The 26,327-nt window shown below is 43.5% G+C and overlaps 1 protein-coding gene, 1 long non-coding RNA gene and 1 other non-coding gene across 11 annotated transcripts in view; 2 read left to right on the forward strand and 1 right to left on the reverse strand.

Annotated features, from left to right (window-relative positions):
* Window positions 1-9,856, forward strand: part of USPL1 (ubiquitin specific peptidase like 1) — a 37,373-nt gene extending 27,517 nt beyond the window's left edge. For all 5 annotated transcript variants that reach the window (XM_019824898.2, XM_003980279.5, XM_019824892.2 and 2 more), the window contains 2 exons: window positions 5,384-5,541; window positions 7,788-9,856. In XM_019824898.2, the coding sequence (XP_019680457.2) occupies window positions 5,384-5,541; window positions 7,788-9,673 (2,044 nt within the window). In that variant the 3' untranslated portion in view covers window positions 9,674-9,856. The remainder of the gene's footprint in view (window positions 1-5,383; window positions 5,542-7,787) is intronic.
* Window positions 9,857-20,068: 10,212 nt separating this feature from the next.
* TRNAN-GUU lies at window positions 20,069-20,142 on the reverse strand. Its single transcript has one exon. It is a non-coding gene; the product is annotated as a tRNA-Asn (tRNA).
* A 4,595-nt stretch (window positions 20,143-24,737) lies between these two features.
* Window positions 24,738-26,327, forward strand: part of LOC111559523 — a 31,426-nt gene continuing 29,836 nt past the window's right edge. For 3 of the 5 annotated variants that reach the window (XR_006592207.1, XR_006592199.1, XR_006592218.1), the window contains exons 1-2: window positions 24,738-25,399; window positions 26,192-26,271. This is a non-coding gene — a long non-coding RNA (uncharacterized LOC111559523). The remainder of the gene's footprint in view (window positions 25,400-26,191; window positions 26,272-26,327) is intronic. The other 2 variants (XR_006592240.1, XR_002740546.2) reach the window with 1 other exon arrangement.

Raw genomic sequence — 26,327 nt, forward strand, 5'->3', positions numbered from 1 at the left:
ACATCAGATGAATTAAATCTAGCAAGGCCAGATCTGCTACTTTAAGTGTATTATTTAGGAATTATATTCAGAGCATGGTGATACGGAGCACCAACTTAGAATCTGATTTAATTTTACTTTACAGATCTTGAAAAAAACCTCATTACTAGGAGTCTAAGTCACACAGTACCCTGGATTGTAATTTGAAAAGTTTATTTATTTAAACTTCAGTTTTAACAGTTATTTTTTTTGTTGTTTTATAATCCAATTTTATTATTATTTTATGGAATCTTCATGTATCAGTGAACAGTACTATGTCATCTCTCCCTGTTATAGAGCGGGTACTCAATATTTTTTTAAAGTTTATTTTCTTTTATTTTTTTAATTTGCATCCAAGTTAGTTAGCATATAGTGCAACAATGATTTCAGGAGTAGATTCCTTAATGCCCCTTGCCCATTTAGCTCATCCTCCCCACGCCGGCTCCCATAACCCTCTGTTTGTGTGCCATATTTAAGAGTCTCATATGTTTTGTCCCCCTCCTTGTTTTTATATTATTTTTGCTTCCCTTCCATTGTGTTTATCTGTTCTGTGTCTTAAAGTCCTCGTATGAGTGAAGTCATATATTTGTCTTTCTCTGACTAATTTCACTTAGTATAATACCCTCCAGTTCTATCCACGTAGTTGCAAATGGCAAGTTTCATTCTTTTTGATTGCCGAGTAATACTCCATTGTGTGTGTGTGTGTGTGTGTGTGTGTGTGTGTGTGTGTGTGTATACACCACATCTTCTTTATCCATTCATCCATCGATGGACATTTGGGCTCTTTCCATACTTTGGCCATTGTTGATAATGCTGCTATAAACACTGGGGTGCATGTGCCCCTTCGAAACAGCACACCTGTATCCCTTGGATAGATACCTAGTAGTGTGATTGCTGGGTCGTAGGGCAGTTCTAGTTTTTGGTTTTTGAGGAACGTCCATACTGTTTTCTAGAGTGGCTGCACCCGTTTGCATTCCCACAGCAGTGCAAAAGAGAGCCTCTTTCTCCCCATCCTCACCAATATCTGTTGTTACCTGAGTTGTTAATGTTAGCCACTTACAGGTGTGAGGTGGTATCTTATTGTGCTTTTGATTTGTATTTCCCTGATGATGAGTGATGAACATTTTTTCATGTGTCGGTTATCCATCTGGATGTCTTTGAAGAAGTGTCTATTCATGTCTTTTGCCCATTTCTTCACTGGATTATTTGTTCCTTGGGTGTTGAGTTTGATAAGTTCTTTATAGATTTGGATACTAACCCTTTATCTGATATGTTGTTTGCAAATACCTCCTCCCATTCCGTTAGTTGCCTTTTAGTTTTGCCGATTGTTTCCTTTGTTACGCAGAAAGAAGGTTTTTATTTTGATGAGGTCCCAATTGTTCAGTTTTGCTTTTGTTTCCCTTGTCTCTGGAGACTTGTTGAGTAAAAAGTTGCCCCAGCCAGGATCAAAGAGGTTTTTGCCTGCTTTCTCCTCAAGGATTTTGATGGCTTCCTGTCTTACATTTAGGTCTTTCATCCATTTTGAGTTTATTTTTGGATATGGTGTAAGAAAGTGGTCCAGGTTTCTTTTTCTGCTTGTCGCTGTCCAGTTTTCCCAGCACCACTTGCTGAAGAGACTGTCTTTATTCCATTGGATATTCTTTCCTGCTTTGTCAAAGATTAGTTGGCCATAGGTTTGTGGGTCCATTTCTGGGTTCTCTATTCTGTTCCCTAGATCTGAGTGTCTGTTTTTGTGCCATGATTTTTTTTTTTTAATAACTTTTTGTAAAGGGTAGGGGAGTGATAGGAAGAGAATTAGATGTTTCTGTTCTGTGCTTATAGAGCTTATTAAAGTGTCATTAAAGTATCATTAAATTACAATGACTTTGAGACTTTCTTCCAAGCAGATAAATTGAACCATTCCCTTCAAAAGTTTGGTTGGAGTACTGACATATAAAATAGTTAAGGGGCGCCTGGGTGGCTCAGTCGGTTAAACGTCCGACTTCGGCTCAGGTCATGATCTCACGGTTTGTGAGTTCGAGCCCTGCATCGGGCTCTGTGCTGACAGCTCAGAGCCTGGAGCCTGCTTCGGATTCTGTGTCTCCCTCTCTCTGCCCCTCCTCCACTCACACTCTATCTCAAAAATAAATTAAAAAAACATTTTAAAAAAGTTAAAATTACGGGTTTTTGTTTTAAGTTTAAGAGAGAGAGGGAGAGTGCATGTGTGCATGAGTGGGGGGTCGTGCAGAGAGAGAGAGGGAGAGAGAGAATCCGAAGCAGGCTCTGTGCTGGTGAGCATGGAGCTCAACATGGGGCTCTATCTCATGAACCGTGAGATCATGACCTGAGCCAAAATCCAGAGTTGGACTCTTAACTGACTGTGCCACCCAGGCACTCCCAACTCTCACTTTAATTATACCTGATTTTACTCACATTTTTAAAAAAAATTTTTTTTTAATGTTTATTTTAGAGACAGCATGAATGGGGGAGGGGCAGAGAGGGAGACACAGAATCTGAAGCAGGCTGCAGGCTCTGAGCTGTCAGCACAGAGCCCTACATGGGGTTAGAACCCACGAACCGTGAGATCATGACCTGAGCCGAAGTCAGCACTTAACCAACTGAGCCACCCAGGCGCCCCTCAATTTTTGTCATAGAATCTGAAATATGAACTAGTTCAGTGATGTCATTAGATCTAGAATGTAATGAGGTTTAAAAATTATATTTGCAGATTTTTTTTGCCTAAAGCCTGTTATTACAGTTCAGGAGTATATATGCACATTGTTAAATCTGCATTTTCTAAAGTACAGATTATTACATTACATTAGTTGGGATAAAAATAAAAACTTGTACTCTATCTAGGCCGTTACATAAAACTGGCTGCTCTTTGTGGGATGGGGACTCTGTGTTGCCCTGCTGTCTGAGTAGCGGGGCAATTGGCACGGTTCTCTTGTGCTTCTTTCTCTTTTCTGTCTCTCTTCCTGAGGGTAGATCCTTCTAGTAGGAGGAGTTCAGCCTCAAGTTAAGGAGGTGAATGCAAACAGATCTTAGCTTGAAATCTCTTGTGACTCTCATTCCAATTCTGGTAACCTGTCCCATCCAGGTTTTTTATGGTTAAGTCTCAGCTTAAGTCAGTCTCAGCTCTGAGCATCATCCTCGACATGCTAGGCATTGCGAGTAGCAAGAAGCCTGAGAACAAAATCTATTGCCAGCTTAAGAGTAAAGTTGTACCCTCAGCGATGAGGCTGGAAATGAGACAAGCTGGAAGTACGGGTAGGAGAAATCTGTGAGTTAAAGGACGCTAGAGTCTAGGGACCCAGAGAGGAAAATAAACTCGAAGAGGAGGGGGCATATGCTTTATTTTATTGAATCCAAGATGCCATCGTTATAAATTGTACTGTTTTTTTAAATAGGCCATTAAGAAAAAAATACTGACCATTGAACACTTTCCGTGTGTAATTCACACTACTAAGGGGGCAAGTTTGCGTAATCTAGGGATCCAGGAGAGGATGTTTTAGTAACTAGCCACAGAAGGTATCCTGGGTGGCTCATCAGTTGGTTGAGCGTCCGTCTGACTTTGGCTCAGGTCATGATCTCACAGTCAGTGAGTTTGAGTCCAGCATTGGGCTCTGTGCCGACACAGCTCAGAGCCTGGAGCCTGTTTCAGATTCTGTGTCTCCTTCTCTCTATGCCCCTCCCCTGTTCATGCTCTCTGTCTCAAGAATAAACAAACATTAAACAAAAAAATTTTTTTTAAAAAGATTATCTTGAAAAGATACTAGTACTTAAGGAGTCAAGTAGGTCCCTGAAGCCTGCATATCAAGCTGTGAGAACATATCTGTACTTTCACTGTGGATCACTGATTCAGAGGCACATTTTCACATATTTAAAATGGGAGTATGTCTATAAATTGATGGCGTGGTAGAGTTTAGTTAGCAGTTCTCTTTCCTAGTGGTATATTTTATAATCAGTATTATCTTTTTTTTTCATTTTTTATTTTATTAATAAATATAGTATATTTAAATAATAAATATATTATAATAAATTTTATTTATTTGTTATTAAGAGACAGAGCGTGAACAGGGGAGGGGCAGAGAGAGAGACACACACACAGAATCGGAAGCAGGCTCCAGGCTCTGAGCTGTCAGCACAGAGCCCAATGCGGGGCTCAAACTCACAAATGCAAGATCATGACCTGAGCCGAAGTCGGACGCTCAATTGACTGAGCCACCCAGGCGCCTCTATAATCAGTATTATCTTAAAGTGATGCTACAGATATGATAAAAGAATAAAGGGGTTTAGCATTATAGACAGTTCTGCAGGACTTGTTATTTATAGGTACTTAAATTTTGAAGACTTGATTCTTTCCTCTAACAGAATGATCGATGAGATAATTTACTAATTGTTCCTTGTCTGAATAATCTGCATTTTGGACACTGATTCAAGTTCATTTCAGCTGAATAAGTTTTGATAAGTAAGTTTGACAGCTGTTTAAATATTGGGAAAAGGGGTATTTGACATTTTTCTTAAATCATGAGAGCTTTGTTAAATTTAGTTAATTTGAGGCCCATCTTTGGCTTCTGTTTTCTGGTTTGGCATGTGACTATAACGATAAAGTGTATTTTTTTTTTTTTTTTTTTTTAAGATTTTCAATGAAAGGTTTATTGTAATCAGTACGGGCTTGGGTTCCCCCCACCCCCACCCCCATCAAAGAGTTAATCAGCCCAAACAGTCCGATAAAGTGTATTTTTGAAATTAGGAATGTCTTGAAGTGTATGGTAAATCAACCAGTATGTTCTATTTTCTTGTCTACTTAGGTACAAATTAAGCTTCCTAAGGAGAAGTTTTACTTTGATGGACCACTCTGCTTCTTGAGATAAAAGTGAAATAGGACAAGTTATTAGCGTATTGGCAATTTTTTTAAATGTTTATTTCAGTGTCTTAGGTTTGTTACTTTGTTTTCCCATATTACCTATGCCATCTAACAAAAGTAATTCATTTGGGCCACTGGATGCCCAAGAAAATTCTAAAAGGTCTGGATTTTTCCCTGTGATTTTGCAGAATAGTTATGTTACTGTGAGGTCTTCTTTAAGCCAAAGCAGCAGTGTGGCTTACAGAGCAATTTTTGTTTAATGGTCTGTGTTAGAGCCTTATTGCATGATGGCTTCCAACTGTCGGTGATACCATTCTGAGAAGGGTTTACTGTTACATATTTCGTAGAGTGAGTTCTCCATTGCTAATTAAGGCACACATCTGGAGGTTCTCAAGAAAAATTAGTGCAGTTAGCCTTGAAAGCGTTATGTATGACTTCCTTGCTTCAGACTGTCTTTTGTATAACCAGGCACGGGCATGAAATTTGTTTGACTTTGCTTGCCTTCCTCTCCCACAGAGTATCTCCCATATTCATGTTGCACTTTGTGGAAGGCTTGCCACGAAATGACTTGCAGCGCTATTCATTCCATTTTGAAGGCTGTCTTTATCAAATAACTTCTGTAATTCAGTACCAAGCAAATAATCATTTTATAACGTGGATTTTAGATGCCGACGGTAAGTGTTTAAACCTTTTTCTTTTATGATAATAGGCATAGAGGCTAAATTCTAGATTTTTTTTTTTAAAAAGACAGATTTTGTCTTGACTCCTTTCCCTCTCACTTCTTGCCCTTGCCTTTAATTCTTCTGCCCCCTCCTCTCTGTCACTCTGGTTTAGAATCACTCCTGTCTTCTGCTGCTTTTGTATGGGGGTACATGTGCTTACGTGTATTTCTTTTCTAGGTGAAGAACGGGATCATATACTATTGTTAGTTTACAGTTTGCTTTTTTCCACTTCTTTTAAAAAGAGAGTGCATCGTACTGAAAGGTTTTTAACTGAGAATAAAAAAATTTTGCTTAGTTTACAATTGTTAGTCATAAATAAAACATCTATTTCTAAGACTATCGGACATTACAGATCATGTAGCCTTCTCTCCCCATGAAATAGAGTATCTGAACTCTGTAATTTGCTATAGCTGTGGTCAAGGTAAAGCCTTTATGTATGTATGTATGTATTTACTTATTTATTTATTTTAACGTTTATTTATTTTAGAGAGAGAGAGAGAGAGAGAGTCAGAGAGTGAGCAGGAGAGGGGTAGAGAGAGAGGGAGACCGAGAATCTGAAGCAGGCTCCAGGCTCCGCAGGGCTCGAACTCACGAGCTGAGCCGCAAGATCATGACCGGAGCTGAAGTCAGACGCTTAACCTACTGAGCCACCCAGGTGCCCCGTAAAGCCTTTATTTAAATAGTTAAACTTTTCAAAAGAAGATTAAATAGTACAGCCCATGAACTTTGCTAGGTTTTTCCTAAGATTTATCTAATATGGTTTAATATTGAGTGTGTTTCTCTCACAGTGTTCACTTTGTCTTAAACAAGATAACGCAGCCACTTAAAGTGTTGTATCAGGCTGTTGGTAAGGGGTCTTTTTGATATTTTCTGTTTTTCCATTTTCTATTATTTGGACACTTCTCATAGCTGATATTTTCCTCTTTGGGTGGTTTGGGTGGGTGGCACAATAATGTGTTATAAAAGCACTTTGCAAGCCAAAACTCACATTATAAATAAGATTACCTTAAAATTTTACTCTGCTTCAGCATTTGGAGGGAAGTGGTTCTCAATAACATAAACAAACTGGAAAAAAAAATTAATTTTTTACTGCATTCCAGGGAATCTGAAATCCTCTTCAGTAGGTTACATGGTTATATGGTTTCCAACATATAAAAATCAAATGGTTACCTTATAAAAAAGGTCATGGCTCCTCCCTCGAGCATTGAATCAGTCCCTGGGGATTAGGTCCAAATGTTAACCAAGTAATTCTAATGTGCATGTATGGTAGAGAACCACTGACATAAACAGACAACAGAGTCTCAGAAGTTTTAATGGGTATAGAAATAGTAGGTTCAGGTGGTTTATAAGGATATATGCACATAAACTTAGTGAATGGTTTTGTTGGGTTTTTTGTGTGTGTGTCTACAGGGTCTTAACCTCTTCCCTTGTCCTACCTACATGATTTCATTTTTGCTTGACAAATGAGAGAATAGAAGCTCAGAAATAAAACAACTAAACACATGAAAGCTCTAAAGTTTTTGTTTTTTTTAATCAGAAAAAAAAAATTAAAATAAGAATTCAAACAAATGTTGGTATTTGAGGTAACAGACTTCATGAAAATTCACAGATATGGAAAAAATCCCCCCTGTTTTTTTTTTTTGTTTGTTTATTTTTGAGAGAGAGAGAGGGACAGAGCACGAGCAGGGGAGTGGCAGAAAGAGAGGAAGACACAGAATCCGAAACAGGCTCCAGGCTCTGGGCTGTCAGCACAGAGCCCAATGCAGGGCTCAAACCCACACACCACGAGATCATGACCTGAGCCAAAGTCAGAAGCTTAACTGACTGAGCCACCCAGGCGCCTCAGAAAAAATCCATTTTCTGATGTTGTTGGATAAATTGGGCAATATATACTGTATTCCAAGTCACAAAAGTTAAATATTTAGACTTCTGTCTTGATTTTTGTGGGTAATTTAGGGAAGAGTAAACACTATCTCAGTTTTTAAAATTTCTGGATGTTAGTCCGTAACTTTAATTGTCCAAATAAAGACTTTAACCTTTGGCAGAAGGAAATGGTGACAACGATAAGGCCATGTTCTCAAGTGTTCTCCTTTGATGGATATTCAGGGATCCAGCAGTTAAAATGGCCAGAAGAAAATTAACCTAGCTGGTGCGTTTTGAATGTCTAACCTCATTTATTTAACTTCCTCATCCCCCAGGAACTTGGCTGGAATGTGATGACCTAAAAGGCCTATGTTCTGAAAGGCGTGAGAAATTTGAAGTTCTTGCTTCAGAGATCCATATTGTTATTTGGGAGAGAAGAACATCTGAGATGACAGATAAAACATCTGCCTGCCTTCCACTTAAAAAGACTAGTGATGAGCATGCTTTTGGTGATGAGGAACAAGCCTCTCCAGCGTGGTGTTCTGTGGGTGATGCTGCCTCCGCCGAGCTGTCCTCAGGAACTCTCCCCACCAGTGTGTCATTTGCTCCTAATACTCTTTCGCAGGGTCAGGCTGTAGCTCACGGACATCATTTACTTTCCGGTCCAGAAGGTTTGGGGGACGACAATATTTTATCTTTGACACTTGAAGAAATACAGGTTAACTCTGAAAGTTTCCCGTTTGAAAATAAACCTGTGGCAGAGAATGCAGGAGTTGGCAAAACAAAGGCTTTGCAATCACAGGAGTCACTACTGGCTTCTTTAGTATCCGCTCCATGTGTTGGAAACCTGACTCAAGACCAATTCATGGATTTAAAGCTTCCGTCTCAAACTGTAAATGCAAGCGTGCGATTTGCACCGCCGAATGCCGAAGACATGGGGATTGCTGCACCTGTGAATAATATCCCCGCTACTGATCCTGTACACGGTGGGCAGCCAGAAGTTGAGGGCACGGTGGCCCACGAGAAGGACACTCCATTGACACGGTTTCCTTCACCAAAGACTGAGAAACTAAAACCCGAACAACAGGTTACATCTCAGGTATCTAATTTGAAGAAAAACGAAACGGCAGCGTTTTCTAAACCTGTAACAGCAAAGCCACTGCAGAATCCATCTCTGAAAGACACTCCGAAGAAACCATTTGTAGGAAGTTGGGTTAAAGGCTTATTAAGCAAAGGTGCTTCTTTTATGCCACCTTGTGTTTCGGCTCGTAATAGGAACACTGTAACTGATTTGCAGCCTTCGGTTAAGGGGGCAAGTAATTTTGGTGGCTTTAAAACTAAGGGTGTGAGCCAAAAGGCTACCCGGGCATCCAGGAAAGCTAATAGGTGTGCAAGGAAGCCTCCTACGGTTAGCACCCCGCCACCAAGTCATCCACTGCCTGGTGGCACGACTTCTCATGTTCATGCTAATGTTACTGCTGATTCAGATGTTCTGAAGAAATGTGAAAACGCCCCCTACGGAGCTCACCGCAGTCACAGTTCCTGTGTCAAAGAACATGGTGTTTCTTCTGCCAACCACGGAGACTCAGTTGAGGGTCAGATTCATAAACTTCGTCTCAAACTTCTTAAAAAACTTAAGGCAAAAAAGAAGAAATTAGCTGCTCTTATGTCTTCCCCCCAAAACGGAGCGCTTCCAAGTGAAAGTTTAGAACATGTGTCCCATTGTGGGTCTCCAAACGATTGTGACTCGATAGAAGACTTGTTAAAAGAACTACAGTATCAGATCGATACCGCTGAGAATAAATCTGGATGCACCGCGGTTCCATACGGTGGTCAAAGTCATGAAGAAATTTTGGCAGAACTGTTGTCTCCTACAGCTGTTGTCTCAACAGAGCACTCGGCAAATGGGGAGGCTGATTTCAGGTATTTAGAAATGGGAGATGACCACGTCGCAGCACCAGTGCCTACTGAGTTAGACGACATTCCCCAAAATACACACCTGAGACAGGACCATAATTACTGTAGCCCCACCAAGAAGAATCCGTGTGAAGTTCAGCCAGACTCACTGACAAATAATGCCTGCGTTAGGACATTGAACTTGGAAAGTTCCATGAAGACTGATATTTTTGATGAGTTTTTTTCCACTTCGACGTTAAATTCTTTAGCAAATGACACATTAGACTTACCTCATTTTGATGAATATCTGTTTGAGAGTTGTTGATTGCATGCTATCTTCTTTTAGTTTAATATTTATTATGGCTCTTGGAAAACTTAATGTGTTATTAAGTAGTATTTATACACTGGCCTTGTCATGAACAAAATGTAAGCTACGCGAGGTTTTACCTTTGGTTCTACCCACAAAGCATGTAATCTGTTTTACAAATTAAAATGACCAGGAATTGGTTTTCCTTGTTTGCTTCATTTTGTATTGTAGGAGAGTGAGTTTTTCAAATGTTAAAAATGATACAGAGGAGTGTCTAGTTTCTGGCAGTTTTTACATTTGGGTACGTTAAATTTCTACATTTTAATTTTCGGTTACAGTGATTCAGGAGAAACACTAGTTTGTACAAACTTAAGTCATTGTACATGGGATATGAATGTGTGACTGGTAATGGTTCTATGGTCATAGATCCTACGCCCGTTTCTTATACCAGTCAAGTGCTGTGGAATGTAAACCTCCCCCAAAGAACTTTCCTTCTCTACTTAGTAAGGATGGCAGGAACCTTGTTACTAGAACTTTAAGTAACGTTACATGATCAATAAATGATCTCTAACAGGAAAATAATCTATTTTTGTGTTATATGCAAAGAGTCCACATGATCATAAATCTCATATTTTTCCCACACATTTATTTCCGCAAGCAAATTTGGACGCCATCCAACAGTTGTTCTAGGGAGAAAATAATAACCAAGTGCTTATAAAGCTTGCTGTATGTTACGTTCTGTTTTGTATGAAACACTAACTCATTGAAATCCCAACATTTCTGGGGCACCCGAGTGGCTCAGTCGGGTGAACGTCAGATCTTGATCTTGGCTCAGGATGTGATCTCACAGTTTGTGAGTTCAGGCCCCACGATGGGCTCTATGCTAGTGGCATGGAGCCTGCTTGGGATTCTGTCACCTCTCTGCCCCCTCCCCTCGTTTGTGCACACCGTCTCTCAAAATAAATAAACTTTAAAATCAAAACAAAAATCAACATTTCTGTGAGCAGGCTCCTTTTATCACATTTGACCTAAAAAAACAGCACAGAGCTTAGTAAGTCGTACAGCCGGGTTTGAGTAGCGTGGTTCCTGCAGCTGTTAGAAGCATGTGTTCCCCCTCAGGACCCACTTAAAATTTGGTTGCTTAAACAGCACCACTGCAATAGTGATTTGAGTTACTAGGGGTAGTTCCTAAGGTTTTAAGGGTGGCAGTCTTGGGATAGAGTACTCTGGTGCTCGGCACTTCGTGATTGATTTGTCCAGTTTGCTTTCTGTCCCCTCCCCCGCCCCCATTTTCTTTTTTTTATCACAAAAGTACCGCGTGTTTATTGTCAGGAGAAGCTTGGAACATCCAGAAAAATAGGAAGATTTTGAATCTTCGATCTTTACACTTAGTGGTAATAACTACCACGAACATTTTCACATTTGTATACAAATAGACTTTAAGAAAGAAATTCTACTCGACCTGTTTGTACAACGTTTTAACGTTTCGTGAGCATTTTCTCCATCTTAACAGCTTTGGCAACTTTGGGATAGCTCCATAATATTAGGTTGTACGGATTATCGTTTTACCAATCTTGAGATTTCAAGGTGATTTGTACTGTTTTGTTATTATTCATTGTGCCACAACAATTCTTGTTAAGTTTTTGCACAGATTTTTTCTTTCTTAGTTTTGTCTTATTTTCTGGGAGTGGAATTGCTGGGTCAGAGGATATGCATTTTTAAAGTCTTTTAATGATGGCATGATTGGCTTTCCTGAATCCTCACCAACACCAAGTAGTAGCATTGAGGGAGCAAAAAAACCTTGGCTGTTTTTTTGTTGTTGTTTTAACATTTTCATGATTACTAGTGCGGTTGAGTATAACTTTATATGACGCTATATACTTCTATAACGATTGGCCAGTTGACTTTCTCCAAGAACTTGCTTAATCATTTGATTATTTCTAGATTTCTGGTAAGTACCAAACAGTGTTGTAAACCTCAGAGATAAAGCAGTAAAAAAAGAAATTCTTGCCCTTTAGAAGGAGCTTGCCTTCTAAACAAGGAAATAAATATATCATGTTAAGTGGTAACAGATACAGTTGATGGTCACTTGTGGTGGTTCTCTTCTATGAAGTTTCCACAAGCGTTCCATGAATATGAAATACTGAACCACTGCTCCTAGGGGAATTGCAGGGTTAGGTTCCTGTGAGCCTCTGGTTGCAACATTATCGTCAACTGACCAACAAATAACCTTGTTCTTTCTGTGCTTCTGTTTAAAAACACCTCAGGTAACATATATCGTTGGTTCATTCCCATTGAGTACAAGGCCAACAGCACTTTAAGTCACGCCTGAAGGAAGCTTATCTAACACATAAGGCACATCACACCTGTCTTGTGCTTAGGAACATCAGACAGCAGTTTAACACTACACTTGAGGTACATTTTGAACAGTGAAATCACCAAAAACACGCAAAAGATGTGGCACTAGATACATTGTAAAAAGGACACTTACAGCATGAGAGCTGAATCAAGGCAGTGTTGACCTGTTAGACCTCACCTGGGGTCATATGTGTTGGGCGGCTCTGTGGGTGTCCCTAGTAACCACATTGTAAGTGTTGATTTTTAAGGTTATAAATCTAAGCATGTAGGCAAAATCACGAACAATCCGCATAATGAGGATTTAGTCAAATAGCACTGAATGCTGTGGAGGAAAACAGGTGAGAGCATGGGAGGACTCAGACTGAGTGGATTTGGAAAGTTTTCTTGGAGATGGGTGTCATTTGGCAGGGACTTCAGCGAAGTTAGGGAGTTGGGCCATGTGACTGTGTAGAGGAAGGGCATTCCAGGAAGAACAAAAGTCCAGAGGAGTGAGGGTGCTTGGCATGACTGAGGACTAGGAAAAGTCCATTGTGGTTGAGCAGAGACAAAGGGAAAGGGAATTAAAACACAAGATGAAGGAGGTTGGCAGAAGCCAGTTTTTGAATGGTTTTGTGGGCCATAGCGAAGACCTTGTTAACACTTGAGAATAATGGAGGCCACTAGAAGGTTTCAGGCAAGGGCAGGATATCTAGTCTTAGATTCAAAAGGATCCCTTACGCGTGGAGAATGACTATAGCCGGTCAGAGTAGAAGCCATAGTCTGTTACAGCCTCCCCAGAGTTGAGGGTGAGCCCTGTGGAGGTGTTGAAAAGTAGCTGGATTACTGTGGCATTTCAAAAGAAGAGCCAACGGGATGTGTTGATGGGTTGGATGTGGGGCAGAAAGAGGAGTCTCAGGTTTTATTGCCTGAGCAGACGGGTCATACTATTTACTGAGACGGGACAGGCTTGGGAAGGAAAAAATTTAAAGCAAAGCACTCACTCATTCAATTTTGAATATATGTGAGGTTCCCATTAGGCTGCCAAGTGGAGATAATCTAATAGGAAGAGGCGGACACTAGAGATTCCTACTTAGGAATTATGAATACGTGATCGTATTTAATGTCCAGTAAAGGATGGAGTCATTTAGGGAGTCGAAATAACTCTGGGGAACAGGAAGAGCCATGGAAGGGACGTGAGTGTGGTGTCCTGAAAAGGGAAGAAAGCTTTTTTTTTTTTTTTTTTGAGGCGGAGTGATGCTGATGTGTCAGATGCCGCTGAGAAGTAGTGGCAGGTGAGGACCGAGAATGACCGTTGGCTTTTGTAATTGGAAAGTCTTTGGTAACTTGGTGAGGACAGTTCAGTGGAGTTGGGACAAGTGTGAGTGGGCTCAAGAGAGAAGGGATTGAGAGAAAGTGCAGATAGAGACCTACCCTTTGGAAACATTCACCTGGTGCCCGGTGAGGGAGTGAGGGGTCAAGATTTTTGTTAATGTCTTTAAGACGGGAGATGTCATAGTACGTGTATGTGTGGACCTGAATGGATGTTGTAGATGAGAGGAGTGATAGCCGCCACAGTAAATTTCTCCAGGGCTGGGGACCCAGTGTATAAGAGGAGGTGTGACCTTAACGAGCTAGAAGGAGTTTATCCATTTTATTTTTTTTTTCATGTTTATTTTTGAGAGAGAGAGGCTCTGAAGCGAGCTCCCCACTGACAGCAGAGATCCCGATGTGGGGCTTGAACCCGCGAACTGTGAGATCATGACCTGAACTCAAGTTGAACGCTTACCTGAGCCACCCCAGAGCCCCCAGGTTTATCCACGTTAATACTAGAGAAGACAAATATATGGGTACAGATATTAGGAGATGTGATGATTGGGCAGTGAGGAAGGTCACATTTTTATTTTCTCAGGGATACAGTAATATTACCAGCTGAGTATGAGAGTTGGGGGAGTTGAACATTGAGTGAGAGAAGTTAGAATTTTTAGTCTGAGAGCTAATTGAACAGGGGCACGGCAATAGGCTCACTAGGCCGTACAGAGAACCCACCAGACGTTTATGGCCGTAAGTTTTAACCAAAATGAGCCAAGATGGTTGTTTTTCTCTAATCACATTTGCTGCTCAGGACAGAAAGAGTAGATGGGAAGTTGGATCCAGCCAAGGTTAGAGGTATTGCCAGGTAAATGGGACAGAGGAGAAAAGGAATTAAGGCTTTATGCAAGGAAAATGATTTTAAGGATGTGATAAGGAGGGCTAGAGGGACATAGGACAGGTGGTGATCATTTAAAAAGTGGTGGCAGATCTCAGTGGACTGGAGCTGGGTGCGAAGAATGCCAGCGCGGGACTAGTTGGAGTGAGTAAGAAAGCAGCGTGCTTGAAACTGAGCTTTTGGGAACAGTGCAGTTATTGGCGATGACAAGGTCTGAAGTGTGACAAGGGAAGTGCATGGCCAAGGGGCCATGAAAAGTGAGGAGATGAAGGAATCAAGAGGCCAGGATGGTGTTTGGATAGACTTTGTGGAAGGCGGAGTCATTTAAATGGCGGCAGGAGTCCTGGTGGAAAGAAATATTCTGTAAGCCAGGAGCTAAAATCCTCAAGGAAAGGCGGAATACCACGAAAATGGCCAATGGCCGCAAAGGAACAGCGTGGGTGGTTCAGTCTAATGGTCTGTGCTTCAAAGGCACGGGAGGGTTATAATGAAGAGGGGAACAGTGGTTGAAAAAGCAACTAGGAGAAATTTGATAGAAATTTTACATTATTTTATATTCTTTTCCTTTCGGCATTATGTTTTAGCCAGGTCGTTTCCACACCCCAAGTATACAAATATTTACATATATCTCCTGGTAAAGCTAGGTTTCTTTTCTTTCTTTTTTCTTTCTTTTTTTTTTCAGTCATGAATCTTTAATTCTTCTGGAATGTATTTTGATATGCTGCACTGAGGTTTTTCTCCCCTGATAGTAAATTTGTTTGAACACCATTTGCTGAATCAACTTACTGTTCTTTAACCATTCAGGATACACCATTCACCTATCTTTCATATTAAATGTAACAAATGTTCAATTCCTGTAGTAAGTTGAGGGGGAAATTTTGGTGCTCAGTGGTAGAATGCCAATTAAACAGTGTAAATCTCAATTTTCCAGGAGAAAATACGCTGGGAGGAAAGTCTATTAAATTTTAACTGTTTTGTCTTCCAGTTAACATTATTATAATAATGTACTCTGCAAGTCAGAAACACTGGACGAAAAGTGGAAGATTTATTAGAGTTTTGTTCTGTTTTTGTTCGCTTCCGGTTGTATTGAGATATAACTGACCTACATCTCTGCATAAGCTTAAGGTATACAGCATAATGCTTTGGCTTATAATCACAAAAATGATTACTGCAATCAAATTTAGGTAACTTTAGAGTTTTGCTAGGTACCACAAATACAAACAACACAAAATGGACTGCTTCTCCAAATGCAGAGCCTGGGGGCCAAAAAACATCGATCAATATGTGTTATGGCAGAGGATGACGAGGAAGGGTGGGATCCATCTGGGAGGTTAGGGAAAGCATCCCAAAGAAGTCACATTTAAACTAATGACTTCATTCCGAGCAGTTTCCAGAGGCAACCCCTCCTGTGGGTGCCTGTAAAGAGTCCCCCATAGTTGGTTGGCTCTGAACAGGCCTGCTCAGCGAGCTCATCTGTGACTCTTTCTGACTCTCTTTCACTTTTGAGCACCAGGACCTCCACACCCCTTCTCCCCAACCAGTGTTCCCTCAGGAAGCCACAGAAGAGGCAAAGGAGGCAGAACGACATACCAGGTTGTTTGTAATCCGAGCAGATCCACGAAAAGGGGCTTATCGACTTCTGCAACATAGCAAACGGGCTAAAGTGACAACAAATCTAGTACCGGAGAAGTGTAAAATACAGTCGTCAGGAGTTAAAATGTAACCACAGAAGCAAGAGGCCATCGAGAGAAAAGGAACTTGTGAAAGACTTCACATCTCAAGATGGAAATTCATTTTGTTTGGTTATTGCAGGTACCTAATAGCTTGGTAAAGCACCCTTCTTGCCAGCCTTCTCTTTTTAGTATACCTCCCCACCAGGCTTGGAGGCGGAGATCGTGGAATATGCTGAGGTTCAAGTGTCTACAACACCAGATATTTACTGCTCCCCCAGCCCTAAGGCAGTGTAAACCAGGCCAATTCAGCAGGATGGCAAAATGTTTGCAGCAGTAAACTGATGTCCCCGCTGGCCACGAAAGTTGTGGTTCCAGTAAAGAACCTCCTTGCTTGATGATTAATGGAGAAATTCTGTATTTCAAACTTCAGTTCTATGTTGAGTCACATCCAATGTAGATTTTCGCCTATGTAGTTTACACTCTAGTGAATTTCAATTATCAGACTAGCCTAAACTCTAGTATTAAAGTGAATATGTTGTTCAATTAGGTATAAATAAACACCCCTGTGCTCACACACACATATGATAATCTATAATAATCGACTTCCCAGCTTAGTACTAAGATAGTCGGTCTCCTTAAAGTGTGTGTTTGATTTACTTTGTCACTTTATCTTAGGGAATAACTAGTTTGAGTCCTCTTTGGCAGACGGTAATTTCTGTTCTGTTTTTACTAAAAAGAAAAAAAAAAGCAATGAAAAATGACTCAATTCCTCCAAGGGGGTAATAAAATATGACAGTTTGCTGGATGTCATTAAAGTAACTTGCAAGGAAAGAAATACAAATTGGTATCTGCTGTGCTGTAAATCCCTATAGAAGCAACCCTTAAAAGATCAATACAGTAAAGCCCTTCACATCAAGTCATTGCAGATTATAAAAATAAGGTATTAAGTGTTAAAACCCCAAAGCAGCCTTTTTGGGGGTCTGACGTCATTTATTACTAATTTTGCGTATCTACTTAATTGCTCAGCAAAAAAAAGAAAGAAAAAGAAAAATTGGTTTCTTGGTGGCTTGTCAATAGTATTAGACTATTCTAGTTCTTTGTATTACCTTAAAAGCTTCAGTTTAGTAATTTTTCCATCCCTAAACACTTTGGATTTGACATACTTTATAACCTTTATCACTAATCAGAATATAAATACAATAAATACAGGGGCGCCTGGGTGGCTCAGTCAGTTAAGTGTCAGACTTTGGCTCGGGTCATGATCTCACGGTTCACAGATTCGAGCCCCGAATCAAGCTCCGTGCTGGCTGCCTCTCTCTGTCTCTCCCTCTCTCTGTGCCCCTCCCCAGCTCACGCATGTGCACAAGCTCTCTCTTTCTCTCTCAAAATAAATAAAAACTTTTAAAAAAATGAAGACTGTTTCTGGGACTAGGTTTTTTTTTTTTTTTTTTTTTTTTTTCTTTTTGGGGCTAGGTTTTAGATGAACTCCATGGTGGAGAACCAGCCACAAGTACGGTAAACTGAAAGTGTGGGCAATGTATAATTTCTCCAATTTCAAGATTTCTTTAAGACCCCCCCTCCCCCCCCCCCCCCCTTAGGGGCGCCTGGGTGGCGCAGTCGGTTAAGCGTCCGACTTCAGCCAGGTCACGATCTCGCGGTCCATGAGTTCGAGCCCCGCGTCGGGCTCTGGGCTGATAGCTCAGAGCCTGGAGCCTGTTTCCGATTCTGTGTCTCCCTCTTTATCTGCCCCTCCCCCGTTCATGCTCTGTCTCTCTCTGTCCCAAAAATAAATAAACGTTGAAAAGAAAAATTAAAAAAAAAGACCCCTCCAACATCAAGCAACACTATCACCATTTCCTGGGTCACCCAGGCTGTAAATGTAGGCACCACCCTCCACATTTCCCTCTTGTTTCAGTCTCTAAATCTTATCCAGTCTTCCCTTGAATTACATCCTTCGTTTCTAAAGTCACCTCCTTGCCTCTCCTTTGAAATATAATTTCCTCTTAACTGTTCTCTGATCTCTTATTTTCCCTATTCTGTTGCCAGACCAACCATCAAGACTAAATTTCATTATATCCTGAAACAGAAACCTTTAACAGTTACTCCCTTACTTTATAGGGTAAAGTCTAGCCTCATCCTTTGGTCTTCAGGGCCCTTCCGCAAGCTAAGAACATTTTCAGTGCGCTCTATTTAAGTACATTTGTTCCATATTCTGGTTACGCTCCTCTGCTACCCACCCCCATCTTGTCTCCAAATTTTGCCAGCTTTAAATAGCTCTCCCCTGCCTTCTGGCCTGTCCAGATCTTTCAGGGTTGTTTCAAATCCTCCACGGAGACACAATCCAGCCTATCTATGTTGACTTCCTCCTTTACTGCCTGGGAACATTTTTCTGTGGCCCTCACGCTGGCACTTCATCATATGCATTTTTATCTGAGTATCTATCTCTGTTAATCACATACTCTGAGAAGGCAGGGAACGCATCTGTCCTGAGCATGTGCATGTGACAGGCCTGTGCTAGGTGAGCAAACAATGTGAATAAAGACGCAGTCACTACACTCCAGGGGTTCGTATTCTAGCGTAGGTGACAACTCCCTGTTTTCAGGGTAGCGGGATGAATGAATGGAGGAGGGGCATCAGGGGAGGCCTCCCTGAGAAGGTAACTCCTCTGCGGATGTTACCCAGGTGTGTACAGAGGGGGCGGGGACTGGCACATCAGGGTAACGGGAAAGACATCTGGGGGGTGGGGGGTACAGGGCAGCATGCGCCATTGAAGGAACTCCTGGTAAATGCATATAACCACTAGAAGTTTTCGTACAGGAACATGGTAGGAGACAAGGCCACAGATCATGAAAGCCTCTGTGTGTTAAGCTCAAGAATTTGAACTGCATCTTGAAGGAAGCAGTTTGGAATCTAAAATGATCACTAAGAACAGAAGTTGGTCTCTTCCCTCAAGGAGCTTATAACCTAGTATAAATACGATCAGCTTAAAGCGGAAGGATATGCTTTCTAAGGCCCCATAACTTAAGTATTAGCAAATATTATGCCTCCTTCACCTTGAAGTGTTAGACTAGATTTGGACAGTACATGAATGATCTTATGACCTAACTGCCTTCCCTTTTCTTGTTTCTACTATAATCTATCCATAAGTATGAGTGGAAAGCTTGGAATGTGGGGGGTGGGGGTGGGGGGCCGGCTACTGCTGAATCTGCCTGAAATTCTCCAAGTGCAACACTGTGTCTCCTTTTTTAGGGCTTCTCACTAGACAACAGAGGGTATTTTATTATCAACAATTATTTGATAAATAATTATCAGCCAGCATTTGCCAAGGCATTTCCTAAGAGACCGCCGAGTGACGCAGCTAACTTATTCCTTGTTCCGAGTCTCGCAGTTCTATCCAGGAAAAGTACATCCCAGAGACAAAGCACCCACCACATGACCTCAATCTTGGCAGGAACGAATTATAGCATCACGTTATCATATTATCGTGTGGTTCTCTATCTTTATAGAAAGTCTTATGTGAACCATCTGCTTGTAAAAGATCTGTGTCTTCTGTGAGACCGGAGTTGAAAACACGTCATTGGAAACCTTTTAGCAAGAATTCATACAAACAATTTCTGCCTGAGTTTAATTTCAGGGAAAATTGTGTCAGCGGTCTAACGCAAACATTAACACCTTTGCCTAGGTTCAAGTCCATTGTCCAAAACAGAGCTCCGTTTAGCACAGTCACGTGGGGTGATTATGCCCCCACACACTTTGAGGCGACTCCCCTTGCATATGTTCATCGAACAGCTCCTTGGATTCTTCTGGCAGTAGATAAGGCAGTACTGAGTAAGTACATTTACTTTTTGGTGGTATCCGATTTTCTGGGAGAAACTCACTTGTCAAGGGGCATTTATTTCCCCCCCCGTTACAGTTACTACTGTTGAAGCACAATCTTGGGCCGGTCTCCCGAAGACTGTGTGTAGGTTTCCTGTGGATAAATGACCACGGGAACTGAATGACCAAGGCACAAGCTGCCAGTCCGGACGCAGAGTCCCTCTTAGATCCGCCCCCGCCGTGCAACAAATACCGAGAGGACAAGGTCTTCCTCTAGCCTGGAAGCGTGGTGGCGTCGTACTCCCGTTCGACTAAAAATCTCAGGCTTGCCATTTTAAAATGGATCCGTATCGAGGTCATCTCAGGAAAATGAGCGCTGCCCGTCCCTGGGTGGGCTCGAACCACCAACCTTTCGGTTAACAGCCGAACGCGCTAACCGATTGCGCCACAGAGACCCAGCTACCAGGCCCGCCGCGCGGTGTGTACAGATTTCCGCGGCCGCGGAGGCTCTCGCCGCCCAGGGCGTAGCCGCGCGAGCCGGGCGGAGGAGCGCGCGGAGGAGCGCGCGGAGGAGCGTGCGGAGGCGGAGGCGGCGGGAGGGGCCACGGCTGCGGGCGGCCCTGCGCGGGCGCGGGCGCGCGGGCGCGGGGGCGCGGGCGCGGGCGCGGGCGCGAAGAGGCCGAGCCCGCGGCCGCGCGGGGAAGGGAGGTGGGGGGGACGAGGCGCGCCCCCGCGGGCGGCGCCGGCCCCGGCCCGAGCTCGTGAGCGCGCCCGCGCTGGGGCGCGAGCCCGGGGGACGCGGAGGGGCGCGCCCTGCGTCTCTGCGCGGGCCGCGTGCGGGGCGCCGCCGGGTGCCCGCGGCCCCCAGCAGACGCCGCCCTGGGTCCCGCGGGGAGAACTGGGCAAAGGGGTCCCGGTAGAGCCTGTGAGAGAAGAAGCAAGTGCGGTGTGGGCTCGGAGCACGGGGGCCGCGTGTGTCAGGCCCCAAACTTTAGGGCTGGCTTTCCCAAGCGTCGCGTGTGTCCCCTCGCCCCGAGGCTTCCCACCCCTCCTTCGGCACCACCCCTCACCGTTACCTTTTAATTCCGCAGACACCGTGCGTCTGTGCCCGGGCCGAATGTCGATCTGTGCTTGGGCTAAAGAATAAGATGTGTTTCCCTTCCTGAGCCCCAGCCGATGCCCGCTTGGAGGGCATGTGGCCTCCGTTGATCAGGCGGAGTTTAGGGGACATCAGAAGGGGGCTTCGTGGAGGGTGTGGCGATTAAGATAGCTGCAGACATCCTTCTGGGTGGCCAGTCCCTAGAGCTCGGTGGGGCCGCCTCCCCGCTCCTGGCCCTACAGCCTGGGGAGTCCACTCCAGCTCTCCAGGGCGTAAAGCCGGTCCTTGAGTGTTCCTGTTTCCGTGCAATTTGACCGGACACCCACTCCTCCCCCAAGTTCTTTTTCTCAGCATTCACCCCCCCCCCCCCCCCCCCCCCCCGTTTAGAAGCGCACGGTTCTGTGCCATTAAGTACATTTGTATCGCTGTGCAACGGCCACCACTATCCACTTCCAGAGCTTTGTCCTGGCCTCAACTGAGGCTCTCGACCCCTCAAGCGCGAGCGCCTCATTCCCCTCTTCCCCCCGACCCTGCCAATCACCCTTGTCCTTTCTGTCCCTATGACTTTGACTATAGGCAGCTCATGGGAGTGGAATCGGACGGTCTTTGTCCTTTTGCGACGACGACGGCTTATTTCACTTAGCGCAATGGCCTCAGAATTCAGCCACATTGTTGCCTGGGGCAGCATTTCCTTCCTTTCTCACGCTGAATCATGTCCCATTGTATGAATAGGCCACATCTTTACCCATTCATCCGTCTGGGGACACTTGGGTGGCTTCCGCCTTTGGGTTTTTGTGACTGATGCTGCAGTGATAGTGATCATGGCTGTGCAACCATCTCTTTGAGGCCTTGCCCTCAGTTCTTTTGGGGGTATCCCCAGCTGTATAATTGGTGAATTGTATGGTAATCCCCTTTTAAAAATTTTTGAGGCGCCATCACACCATTTTCCACACCGGCTGTGTGCCATTTTACGTTCCCGCCACCCCGGGTTTCTCTTTCTCCCTGTCCTCACCAACCTCCCTGCCCACCAGCCCCCCCCCCCCCCCCCGCTTTTTTTAAGTAGTCATCCCAATGGGTGCGAAGTGTTATCTCATTGTGGTTTTGGTGTGCATTTCCCTAACGATTAGTGATGCGGAACATCTTTTCCGAACCCATCTTCCTCTACTCGTTTCCTCCTAGCAAGCCAGCTCTGCTTTGTTGAGGAGTAAGCTGCGAGTGACAGAGGGCAGCGTCTGATAAGAGGGCAGCTTTTGACAAAGAGTGGAGACAGCGGACAAAGTGGAGGCGGCAGGGAAGCCTGAGCCGCGCCAGGAGAGGGGGTGAGGGAGGAGTCTTCTGAGGAGGGCCATCTAGAGATTTTGTCCTCACGAGGATCTTGTTCATCTGCGTTGGGCGACTTTGGGGGTCCGTTGTGTTTGTCCTGGCTCTGTAGGGATGTTTATGTATGTGTTGCTTGCGAGGGGCCAAGGGTGAAGGAGGGATTGATGACCTCCACCTTGTACGTATCGGAACGGCTGTTTTTGGAACTGCCTTTGCAAAAGTGAATTTAAGATTATGCTAATGTAACAGAACCTTCTATCTGCATTTTCGGTTTCTTAAGAACTGTGGGAATTCTTGTCTAAGTGTTGAAATAATGATCTCTTTTTTTGCATGATCCCTCTTAAAAGCACAGGGAGATCTTTCAGAGGTATGAGAAATAGAACTTTCTATAACTCCATTCAACTTTTATTTTCAGATTTGTTCTGCTGCTGCCCAAAGCACAATCTCAGTTAACTCAGGATTCTCTCTGTCTGCTTCTCTGGAGTTGTTTCCAAGGGCTGACACCTGGTTTTTAAACTTTTTAAAAAATGTTTATTTATTCATTTGGAGAGACAGAGAGAAAGAGAGAGCAGGGGAGGGGTAGAGAGAGAAAAGAGAGAGAATACCAGGCAGGCTCCTCATTGTGAGCACGAGCCTGATGCGGGGCTCGAACTCACGAACCGTGAGATCGTGACCTGAGCCCAAATCTAGAGTTGGACGCTCAACTGACTGCACCCCCCGGGCACCCCTCCAAGAGTTGGCACTTTGGAGGGGTGGTCGTTCATCTGGTGCTTGAGTCACACGGGCACACAGATTGCTGAGAAGGCCATTTTGCTCCTGTTGTGGGTCCCCTAGCTCTCCTGTGCATCCATTGAGGGATGGGGATCTCTTGTAAACTTGGTGCTGGTGCATCAACCATTCCATAAAGTCCTTCCTGGCCCAATCCCCTCTGCTTATGGAGCCTCGTTATGGCCTCCCCAGATTCGCATGTTAAAGTCTAATCTCCAGTGTGCTGGGTTTTGGAGGTGAGGCCTCCGGGAGGTACTTGGGTGAGCCCTCATGAATAGGATTAGTGCCCTTTTAAGAAGAGGCCAGAGAGCCAGCTCAACCTTTTCCCACCGTGTGAGGCCACGGCAAGCGGTCAGCAGTCTGCAACCCGGAAGAAGGCTCTCCCCAGAACCTGACCAGGCTAGCATCCCGATCTGAGACCTCCAGCCTTCGGAACTGGGAGAGAGAGGGTGCTGCTGTTTATAAGTTACCCGCTCTGTGGCACTTTGTGGTGACAGCCTGAGCCAACTCAGATAGGACCGCAAGCTTTTCTGTTCTCGTCATCCGTGCCCGCACCCCTCTGTTTCTCCTGCCCCTCGTGTGGCATGTGTAAGCGAGGTGTGTGTGTGAAAGGAAAAAGAAACAACACTAGATGTGCTCTTGATATCCCAGGTCCCGTCTGAAAGTCTGTGGGTGCCCTTCCAGTCAGACTCGTTTGAAAATATTATCTAATGTTCTCTATCAAGAGACCCTGGGGTCTCTCTTCCTCTGTCTTCACGTGGGTACAATGGTTTTCTGAAAAGAAGATGACTTAACAGGCCCGTTGTGTCTAAGAAGTTACAGGTGCTTATAAAACTCTAGAGCAGGCATTCCAGGAACTAGATGGTTCTGTGCATTGCAATTCCACTCTCCCACTAACATGTAAGCTCTCCAGGGACAGAGATTTTAGCCGGCTGTGCTCCCTGCTGAATCCCCAGCACCTACAACATTGTCTGCCACAGCAGGCACTCAATAACTATGTGCTGAGTCAATGAGGAAATAAAAGCCGTAAGCTCTCAAGTAAACTGGAAAAAAAGAAAATGTAACAGAAAAATTAAATTGCTAGTATAAGGAGCACTTACCAATTAATATGAAAAACCTCTTTGCAACTCAACCAAAAGAAATCAAACAAATGCAAAAGAATGGGGGCATGAATCGAATATTCCCGAAAGAGGAAATACACTTGACCATTATAATCATAGAAGTTTGGCTGTCAAAATCAAAATTAAATGGCATAAAAATTTTCTTTTTCCCAAGTAGCAAAAAAAAGAGAAAAGAGATAACACTAAAACACCATCATGGATATAGAGGCTGTTCTCACACAGGACTGATGGGTGTGAACTTGGAGTATTTTTTCTGGATGGCGGTTTGGTAGCATAAACATTAAACAATGCTTATCCCCTATCCTTCTAGAAGTTCTATGTTAGAAGTCACAAGAAAGCAAACAGAGATGTGACTAAAGTTTTTATTATCACAGTATTATATATCATAGTGATTAATAGGAAACGACCTGAACATCCCGCAATAGAAGAAAATGATGAATGTGGCATATTTAGAAGATAGAGTATTAGTTATACAGACATCAGAAATAATTTTTTAAAAGAATGTTAAAAACACATAGGTGTGATAAAGCGTGGTAAGTTAAAAGTAGGATAGAGAAACGTATAATCATAAAAACAATATTTTCTTTTTTTAAAAAAACCTATTTATTTATTTATTTATTTATTTATTTATTTATTTATTTATTTTAGAGAGAGAGAGAGAGAGAGAGAGAGGGACCAAGCAAGCGGAAGGTGCAGAGAGAAGGGGACAGAGGATCCGAAGCGGGCTCCACGCTGACAGCAGAGAACCTGATACGGGGCTCAAACTCACGAACCGCGAGATCATGACCTGAACTGAAGTCAGACGCTTAACTGACTAAGACACCCAGACGCTCCCATAAAGACAATATTTTCAAAGAAGATTTGGCAACAGAGCCTTGATAAAATGTCAAGTTCAAAGGTAAGATGGGGACTCGTCCAATCATGATAACTCAGAACTGCCCGGTGTTTTCTACGCATCTGGCTGGTACGGACGTGACATATATATCACCTCACTTAAACCCCTAGCAACCCTATGAGGCAGACTCTATGATTCTAATTTTGCAGGTGAAAGAATGTGCACAGGAAGCAATTTGTTCAGGTTATAGAGCCAGTGAGCGGTGGGACCAGGTTTCAGACCTGGAGTCAGGCTCCGGAGGCCACGCTTGTAACCTTGACCCACACAGCCTCTCACTGCCTGTGGGGCAGGAGCCCACAGGGCGGTGCGTGTGTGTGTGTGTGTGTGTGTGTGTGTAGTTTTGGTGAAACCTCCAAAAGAGTGTTAGTGGTTATGCCTGGGTGGTGGTTTGTATTTTCTTCTTTACCTCTTTTTGCTATTTCCTCAAGCATTTGCAGCGAGCAGTACTTTTAAGGAGCCAGTGATGAAAGGCGACAGCAGCAGTTTCCCGAAATTACAGGTAGAGGGTGGTAGGTGGTTATTCTCCACTTGGTCTGTCTGGGGCCAGAAGAGTGCCCGCGTGAGGTGGCGACTTGGGCAGCCCAGCATGCGGACTTGTGGGTCTTGGCCGAGCACAGCGTAACCGTCAACGCTGGCCTCTCTTCTCCAAGTCTTCAACCCCCTGAGAGAAGGGTGTCTGGGGAACGTGTAAACTTCTGCGGGGAGTTTTACAACGTGTGACTCTTCAGTAATGAATATGCTTTCATTTATTTATTAAAAAAATTTGTTTTAAACGCTTATTTATTTTTGAGAGAGAGAGAGAGAGAGAGAGAACAAGCAAGGCAGGGGCAGAGAGAGGGAGACACAGAATCCGAAGCAGGCTCCAGGCTCCGAGTTTCGGTACAGAGCCCAATGCGGGGCTCGAACCCACAAGCCGTGACATCATGACTTGAGCCAAGGTCGGCCGCTCAACCGCCTGAGCCACCCGGGCACCCCAAATATGCTTTCATTTAAAAAGAGATGTGGCGTGCCTGAGATTTTAGGTCACTCTTGTATTTCTTCTTAATGTTCAAAAACACTTCTTTGCATTAATCATTTGTCTTTTTCTACCATGAGTCGTTTTCATCTGGGAAGCATAACCCAACCTACTGGAGAGTATTAAGACTTTTCTCTTTAGCGTTGGTGAATATACTATGAAAAATTTCATACCTTTGGGGCTAAATGACAGCAGATACTTATTGAATCTTGTAAGGAACTGGGCTGGATGCTTCGGGGACCTCCCTTCTGCCCAAGACTCTCTGACACATCATTCCTGCCCACAGATCGCTTTAATCTACTTTGGGAACCAGGAGATATATAAAAACGTTTCAAGACAGCATGTGCCAACTGCATGGCACAGATGGTAAGTGTTTTAGGAATGTGAGGTGGGAATAATCACTGAACAGTCAGTAAACAATC

This window comes from Felis catus, chromosome A1, assembly GCF_018350175.1.
Source record: "Felis catus isolate Fca126 chromosome A1, F.catus_Fca126_mat1.0, whole genome shotgun sequence".
In the NCBI taxonomy this organism is placed as follows: Eukaryota; Metazoa; Chordata; class Mammalia; order Carnivora; family Felidae; genus Felis; species Felis catus.